General features: G+C 39.5%; 1 protein-coding gene across 1 annotated transcript; it reads left to right on the top strand.

The window, feature by feature from the left end:
- Positions 1–179: 179 nt before the first annotated feature.
- On the top strand, positions 180–9,394 carry LOC139468715 (D-beta-hydroxybutyrate dehydrogenase, mitochondrial-like). The gene is made up of 7 exons (XM_071250838.1): positions 180–259; positions 2,845–3,058; positions 3,697–3,897; positions 5,735–5,887; positions 7,505–7,698; positions 7,940–8,176; positions 9,242–9,394. Exons 2-7 carry the CDS (start codon positions 2,845–2,847, stop codon positions 9,347–9,349), a joined length of 1,107 nt encoding a protein of 368 aa, XP_071106939.1. The 5' UTR covers positions 180–259; the 3' UTR covers positions 9,350–9,394.
- Positions 9,395–9,662: the final 268 nt, after the last annotated feature.

The following is a 9,662-nucleotide window of genomic DNA, read 5'->3' as shown; positions in this document are numbered from 1 at the left end:
CATTTACATTATAACGACGTTTTAACATTACAAAACCGTTCGTGCAAACGTCACATGTAATGTACTGCTGTATCCGATTGTAATATGTCATTTAACATGTTAATCATTATTAAAAATCGTCAATATTCTTCAGCGTGAGCCCCAGATGTACAGCGCCACAAAGTGATAACAGCTGTGGCCTTGGCCCATGTAGGGAAGACACCCACAAGCAGCATACACACACTAGGGGAGCGTGGATTTGTTTATGTGACCCGACAAAGTAAGAATTTTGATTTGTATCACACACTTATATTATGTTTCATGAATGGCTTAAAATTTACCCTGGGAGTCAGCCTATGACGAGATATGACGAAACATAAGACCATCACGCACGTGACGTACTCACATGCATGTGGCATATATTTGGGAGGACAGTGTACATGTTTCTTCTGTCGGGTGAAATTATATCACATCTACATTCGTTCCTTCTTTCATGCAGATAAGTTTGCATGTTGACAACAGACAACGCCATTGAGGAGAGTCTTTATCATCTGTTCGTCAACAAAAACCGTAAGGTGTGAGGGTCTGAACGCATGGTCCAATCACCATAGAACGTTAACAGTTAAAAGTGTCCTTGCTGCTTATCTATAACTATAACCTGTATTTATGCAAGTTCTTTTCATTATGTGTAAGTTTTATGATGTTGTATCTTTATAGACGTTAAAATATTAGTAATGAACTAGTTCATGTTTATGATAACTGAAATCGTGGTACAGTATACTATATTTATAACGAACACGCTTATAACGAACTGACGGATATAACGAACTGTTTTTTGGCCCCGTCCATTTGATGTGTATATGCTGCGTATGTGCTTATAACGAACTACGGTTATTACGAACTAAAATTAGTGGTCCCTTTAAGTTCGTTATAAGCGTGTTCGTTATAAACATAGTATACTGTACCACGATTTCACTTATCATATAGTTTACTGTACTATAATATAGAAATTGCATGTGTATGTGTGAAGTACTGTTTTAAATCTCCACTCAATATAGTTTATAAAAAGCCTACATAATTATATATTTAATTCAATCCGAATATGTCCATCAATACACAGTATACGGAACTGTTATATATGTTTCACTTCTCTCATAAAGATTAGTGTCTGTTAGACACAAATATAGACTAATATAATGAGTATGACACTAGTAATTTCCTAGTATGAGGACATTTATAATGATAAACATGAATATTGCTTAAACTGAATTTCTTAGTTGTTGGGTAAAGTCGGCTGGCTTCGTCGCTAGATGAATGGGGATGCTTCTCAATTCGACTTATAGCACCACTCACTCACTCACTCACTCACTCAAGCAGTTAAATCACATATAACGCATATTTAAACAATCATATTATTCGCATGTGAGTTAATTTATACACATATTGCTACGTTTACGGTTGGACTAATGTACAAAACTACGTCCGACACAAGAATTAATATAATTACAAAGATACATCTTAAAGAGGATTAATGTGCAAAGACGTTTCTTAAACGAGGATTAAAGAAAACGATGTATTTAACACGAGGATGTACAACGATGCATCTAACATGAAGATTAACATACAAAGATGCATCTAACATGAAGATTAACATACGAAGAGGCATCTAACACGAGGATAAACATACAAAGAGGCATCTAACATGAAGTTTAACATACAAAGAGGCATCTAACATGAAGATTAACATACAAAGAGGCATCTAACATGAAGATTAACATACAAAGAGTCGTCTAACATGAAGATTAACATACAAAGAGGCGTCTAACATGAAGATTAACATACAAAGAGGCGTCTAACATGAAGATTAACATACAAAGAGGCGTCTAACATGAAGATTAACATACAAAGAGGCGTCTAACATGAAGATTAACATACAAAGAGGCGTCTAACATGAAGATTAACATACAAAGAGGCATCTAACATGAAGATTAACATACAAAGAGGCATCTAACATGAAGATTAACATACAAAGAGGCATCTAACATGAAGATTAACATACAAAGAGTCGTCTAACATGAAGATTAACATACAAAGAGGCGTCTAACATGAAGATTAACATACAAAGAGGCGTCTAACATGAAGATTAACATACAAAGAGGCGTCTAACATGAAGATTAACATACAAAGAGGCATCTAACACGAGGATAAACATACAAAGATGCATCTAACATGAAGATTAACATACAAAGAGGCGTCTAACATGAAGATTAACATACAAAGAGGCGTCTAACATGAAGATTAACATACAAAGATGCATCTAACATGAAGATTAACATACAAAGAGGCATCTAACACGAGGATAAACATACAAAGATGCATCTAACATGAAGTTTAACATACAAAGAGGCGTCTAACATGAAGATTAACATACAAAGATGCATCTAACATGAAGTTTAACATACAAAGAGGCATCTAACATGAAGATTAACATACAAAGAGGCATCTAACATGAAGTTTAACATACAAAGATGCATCTAACATGAAGATTAACATACAAAGAGGCATCTAAAACGAGGATGTATAAAGACGCATCTAACACGAAGCTACATCTTTGTACTTTCACCCTACCCCTGTAAACAAATCAGCATCCACTTACTAAGTATCCTGAAACGTGGTTTAAAGCAAGAAATAAGTTGCTATCCAATCCAATAAAACGTTTTATGTCTTGACATTCTCCCAACGTATAACTGTCTATCAAAGATTTATACCGTGACATATAATGACTATTCCTGTGAATATATCAAGTAGAGACCCGTTGTTTGTTTACACGGCGACACTCTCACAATTTACCGTTGTGTACTGTAGATGGACCTGCTCCAGACTTTGGGACCACAGCCTTTTGAGGTGACTTTCTTCCTCTCCTTCCTACTGCTGCTATACTCGGCCCTAAATCTCCACATGCTAATGTCCATGGTCTTATTTTCTCTGCTCTACTACACGTACCAAGTCATCAGAAAGAGAACTGTCAAATATACATCACCTACAGACAAGTATGTTCTCATTACCGGCTGCGATACAGGTGAGTGTGAAGATTGTTTGTTTAACGCCACACTCAGTAATATTACAGATACATGACGGAGGACCCTGAATAATCGAGTCTGGACCAGATTATGCTTGGACGTACAGAATGAGGATCGATCTACGCAATAGGGATACGATGACATGCATCAAACCTGTCTGACTATACAGTCCATTTTGTCGCCTCTCACCACAAGCGTAGATTTGCTGGGTACCTATTCTAGTATAGAATCCACACGGTCGAAAGTGCTGATTCAGTTACTTCTCAGATTTAGCTAAGGACTGCCCAAAGGACACAAAGACACATCACCCCCCCCCATCACCCCCCCCCCCCCCCCCCCCCCCCCCCCCACACACACACACACACACTCCAGTAATTAGGTATTTGTTCAATCGACGTTAAAAACGAGTAAGTTGAATGTTTAATTCCATGTATGAGACGTGATTATTAAATTTAAAACATTAAAAATACAATTACAAATGCTTGTTTTTAAATTTATTAACAACTAGCTTTTCCATTTCAAAATCTAGATGGAGGAGAACATGTCTAAATTATCTATGTTTTTGTATTAACGTAGTGCTTAGCTATGAACACACGAATGCTTACAATTGTGTAAGCTATTCCGCCCTACTTTCCAGGTATCGGACACAGCTTGGCTATCACCCTAGATGACATCGGGTTCAATGTGATAGCCACATGCCTGCACGCAGAAGGAGAGGGTGCAAAGCAACTGAGAAAGGCGGGGTCGAAGAGGATGCATGTATTGGAAGTGGACGTCTCAAGTGATGACAGTGTTGCAAAAGGTCTCAAATATGTCGAGAACGAATGCCAGACAATGGGTAAGCAGGCAGCTCAAAAGTTGTCTACCATTTTCATAATTATGAAAGCTACCATTGGCGATTCAGATTATGTAGTTGTATTGGCGTTTTGATATTTGACTTGGTATGGGCCAAAGTCAATCATATACGCGGGATATGTTGGTCAGAGGCAGCTGTTGTCATATTAGCCCCAAGTGGGCTATGTTAGCCCAATTCAACTGTTGTAATAATGGCCCAGTCGTCTAAGGCGCCGCGATTCGCTGTGCAGAGTTGAGTCCCTTGGGCACGCCAGAAACCTTCGAATCCGGTTCGCCCCAATTATGTTTCTAGGTTTGTCAGCACCATACCCGTGCTCGTGGCTTTCACCGAAGTGGTAAACGTCTGAGACCTAAATCACTTCGGGCTTTCCTCCCACATCAAGCTCACACGCTGTGATATAACTGGAATACTGTTAAAATCGGCGTTAAACCCAACTCACTCACTCACTCACTCACTCACTCGAAGTCAACATGAAAACATCCATATAACGGCACTTTTCTAATGCCCTAGTCTGCCAAATAACTCAAAATGCTCAAGATCCTGGATTCTAATGCAATTACTGTCTACTCTCTCGACACCGAGGTGACCTCACTTTCGTAAACTTTTAATATTTTTAGTCGCTTCACATTTTATACTTCATAATTTAGCCACTCCGAACATTTTAGAGATATGACACACTTTTATGTAAGTTGACAAATTAGATCTTGTCCGGGTTTAACCCGACTTGACCTTCTAGTTCCTCTATTTATGGTTCTGGATGACTTGGGCGAATTACTGTCACTTGATTAATAACATAAGTTACATCTACTGCACATCAAAGGACGGGCATCTGGCTTGGCATTATATCTCGGTCGCAATAATGCATGTGGAGTACTTCCGGTTAGTGTCAAGACGAGGCCAGATGGGAACAAATATAATTGTATTCTAGGTCTCCACCCACGTACAAATAATTGCAGATAGTCCATTCATTAACGAATCTTTTTAGCTCGGACCAACTGACTGTTGTTCTGATTGTTGCTTAACGCCGATCTCAACAATATTCCATCTACTTGACGGCGGTCTGTAAATAATCGACACTTAACACAATCCACGCAACTGGGATACTATGACACGCAATAAACTCAAGTCAGCGTACCCGTCCACCCTGCTGGGCCCTATATTTCACGGGTCTCGGACTATTTCAGTGTGTATAAGGGTCATAATGTACACAAAAAATGTTTTCATGTTATAATGCTAGTTTCCTGACGAAACAGCTTTATTCATCTGTTGGAAACCGAGTAGTTTGGGGTAATTATATAGTGCAGGGGCCATGAGTTAGTAGTGGGGTTTGATCTAGACAATCCTCAGGGCCAGTGCACTCTGCTATCATTGGGCCGCCTCTGGCTAGTCACGCCTATTACATCAAAGGAAATTTTGAAACGTCTAATTCTTTTCCAATTTCATCCCATGTAGGTAGAGATAAAGCACAGTCCTGTTTGTTATCTTCTACTGGTCGTCTCTGTACAAAGTTAATTTTACTCGCAGCGTGTAAAGATATATGTCAGGTTGGCACATGCGCTATATCAAATACTTATTGATCTCTGGATTTTTGTTGTTGGTATGGATATTTGCGATATATACTATATCAATAACAGCTGTCGCCTATATCAGCACGCCATTGAAACATAAAGTATGTTATAGATTTCTCGACAGACATCGAGACTGACACAGTAATACTATATTTTTGCATTACATTTCATGTTTTACGAGACCACGTATCGTATGCAATGCACAACATTGTATGGTAATATTATTAAATGCCTTGTGTTCACTGTTATAGGATTATGGGCTCTCGTCAACAACGCTGGGATAAACTTTTTGGGCGATATAGAGCTTGCAACAATGAAACAGTACATCTACATTAACAACGTCAATAATTTTGGTCCTCTAAGGATGACGAAAGCATTCCTTCCTCTCATACGAAAGGCAAGAGGTATGTCAATATTTTTATTTACAAACCAATAATACGTTGTACAGTAACTGAACGCAGATTACATGCATCACAGACATCCGGAGAGGGGTGGCTGAAAAATTCTGAGCCTCACTACGAAAAATGTACATTACATCCTCAACAATTACAGGTCTTATGTACACCACTTCCCATGCTTACAGACGACATCTAAACCAAATACACAACCTGGTAGCATATTTCCGCAGACATCAAAGTGACTAAGAATGCTGTTGATTAAAATGGACAAAATTGACATCAAGTATCTCAAACTGAAAGGGCTAACTCCTCATCCACGGATGCGGACATGGTGTCGAGGTTAGGGATGATTCTCCTTCCTTTGTCACGGTTACATGGTTAGCAGTGAAGTTCAAGAGGAGAAGAAAGAGCCTCAAATATGACCCAAGATGTAGAAGACCACCAACTGCCATCACTGAGGCAAATGTTGATAAAATCCAAGATATGAATGTGAATGAACGACCACTCATCACACGTCACATAGCCAATACAGTAGACGTCTCCCATGAGAGAGTTGAGAACATTCCGAATAATGAATTGGGCATGGCAAAGGTTTCACCACACTGGGTTCCAAGGCTTATTCCTCCTGATCAGAAACGTTCCAGGCTGACCATCATCTCTCATGATAATGTACGTCCTTATGAAGTAGATCCAGCTGATTTTTAACCAGGGATGAGTGTTGGTTTCGCCACTAACAGTCAGTGCTCTGAAGAAGGCAAAGTATATTCTTGGATTCCACAGAAATTCTTCTGGTGGCCCAAAAGTCACTTTGATAGCCATTTAGAGTGAGTGAGTGAGTATAGTTTTACGCCGCTTTTAGCAATATTCCAGCAATATCACGGCGGGGGACACCAGAAATGGGCTTCACACATTGTACCCATGTCGGGAATCGAACCCGGGTCTTCGGCGTGACGAACGAACGCTTTAACCACTAGGCTACCCGACCGCCCGATAGCCATTTAGAAGTTGGAGTACTAAATAAGGATTCGATTTATGGATGAACAACTTCTTTTTACAATAAAGAGCGACGTTTTGTTGTAGATTCTAACACTGTTGTCAAGCAAGTGATAACGGTGTTAGAACCTTATTTAATTAATGGCTAATATGATACTAATCTGCTTAGGACTGCAGTGCATGACTGTTTCTTTGAACTTATTGAACATTCTCCATATTCACCAGATTTGGTCCCCGACGGCTTTCCCCATCTTTCCAAACTTGAGGCAATACATCGATAACATTTTGCAATACACAATGACACCTTGTCTGATATGGAGGAGTTTTTACATCACCAGGAGGAAGCCTTCTACACCAGTGGGATCCATGTACTCCAGCATCGGGGATTATTTTGAATAAAAACTCCATCACTGCAGGCCATCGTTGTTAGGTTCCAACATTCCTCGAATAACACCAAGAACATGTTGACCATATCATAGTAATGAGAACCAAATCACAAGATATGATCTTGAAACTTGCTTACCGTTACCCTTAGTATCCAGCTATATGAACACGAATAACCTCTATCTCGTTTTTAACGCATAAGGTTTGTTCTTGGGTTTCAAATATTTTATTTTCAATTGGTTTCAGGTCGCGTCGTGAATGTAACCAGCGTAAAGGGTAGGTTTGCCTTGCCCTCAAACGCTGCGTACAGTATGACCAAATGGGCAGGAGAAAATTTCTCAGATACTCTTAGATTAGAGATGAAGAAATTTGGGGTCAAGGTCATTATCATGGAGCCAGGGCATTTTGGTGGTGCCACTGGGTGCCTGAACAAAGAAGGGGTATGTATCAAAAGTTTAAATCGTTAAATGCATTTCAATCACTTCTCGTACGCCTTATATTGCATGGACAAAAAATGGGTTTTGATATTACCTCTTTTCAACGATTAAAACCCATCCACTAGCCCCTTTTTGAAGGACTACTGTTTCCTTTGAAACTCAAGCAACATGTGTGTTATATATAAGCCACTAATCAGACTACATGTAGTTGGATGTCACTCATGCTGTCTCCCCTGGACTGCAGGTTGCCCGTATAAGAAAGGATCTTGACGAGCAGTGGGAGGAATCGTCTGAGGACGTGAGACATACCTATGGGAAGGAGTACCTTGACGAGCAGTTCCAGGCAGCCATCTCCTCCTCCTCCACCAGCTTCCCTACACTGCATCCCATTATGGCAGCTTTCAAGGATGCCCTTTTGAACGAGCAGCCACAGAATAGATATCTAACGGATGGCAGCAACGGCTTGTACGATCCATATTGTGTAAGTAAATCTGCCCGAGCTTTCCAGCGTGGTTGTTCTTGTAATAATACATATCTATGCCAGAATTCCTGTATACTTGCGGTCAACTACTTTTCCTTCACAAACACATTCTCTGAAAATAATCTTGATACGGGCTCAGAAATAACGTTCCACACTTCCCAGTGGTTCTACGATATTTGTTGTTGGATAGTTTGTCATATGTCTTAAGTGTACTGCCTAAATATACCATGATCTTATGCTCGCACTAATTATCATGTAACGCTCTACGGTATCTCTGCTGAAGCTAACCTAAATACGATAGAAAATTTGAATCGGGAGATGATATAGGTTTAATCATCTATGTCCCTTTCCCCTTTCAAAGTTGTGTGTGTTTGTGTTTGTTAATTATATTCTAAGACTATATTGAAGGGGGCAAAGTTTATAGGTCAAACTTCATGAATACTGGCACAAACGTCAGTTGTATGTGCCTCCTCTCCTGATAAACACTACATAGCAAAGTACACACGGAACATGCACAAATGGCCACACAACAGGGCGACGTGTGATTTTCAATATGGCTGCCATGACGCTTATCGAACCTTGAGTTTAGTTTCAGTTGCTCAGTGGTATCCTCGGATATATAAAACGTGAAAGGTTCAAATGAATGTACTCAACGAAGACGGACTGGTCGTTGTAATGAAAAGAACCGACGAATCTTATAATATTGCGGCTCATTAATTTTGAAGTGATTCTGTGTGAGATGATGGTAACCTGTTGAGACAAGGATACAACAATTAAAGACATATTAACACAATAAGGACTAAACGAACAACCCAATTATACAGTCAATATCTCAGAGAGAAGCTTGTTTAGTTGCAGACAGGTTTTAGAAGTGGTAGTTATGTTCAAAGAAGTTATATATTACGCAAACAGAGAGACACTGACACACTGACTTATGACTCTCCGCCAATATCTAACAATCTCGCTATTTCATACTGACTTTTTCTTCTTTCTTATCATTTAACAAACAAAAATTATCTTGTATATATTGTAAATTATCTCAACAATGTTTATTGTCTGTTTCAGTTGTGTGCCCGCTTGTATTGTGTTCTCCCTGAGACGTGGATGGATAAGATTGTAGACTATCATTTTGGAAGAGGGCCAGTCGTTAATGCCCTGAAAAAGGAAACATGAGTGTAATGACGCTGGTTATTTTCCCAAACAAAACTATCTACCGTGTTGTGTTCATTTTAGTTATATATTCATCCTAAGACATCAACAGGATTGATAGGAATCAACAAGGGCATTCACACCATTGGAACACACAGCCAAACGCACTCACACACACACACACACACACACACACACACTAGTTATATATTCATCCTCACACATCAACAGGGTTAATAGGAATCAACAAGGGGATGCGCACCATTGGAACACACACACACACACACACAAACACACACACAAACACACACACACACACACATACACACACACACAC

Source organism: Haliotis cracherodii, unplaced genomic scaffold (assembly GCF_022045235.1).
Source record: "Haliotis cracherodii isolate W230 unplaced genomic scaffold, xgHalCrac1.p SCAF_2, whole genome shotgun sequence".
NCBI lineage: Eukaryota > Metazoa > Mollusca > Gastropoda > Lepetellida > Haliotidae > Haliotis > Haliotis cracherodii.
The sequence above is the reverse complement of the archived record's forward strand: the minus strand, read 5'-3'. Positions and strand labels throughout refer to the sequence as shown.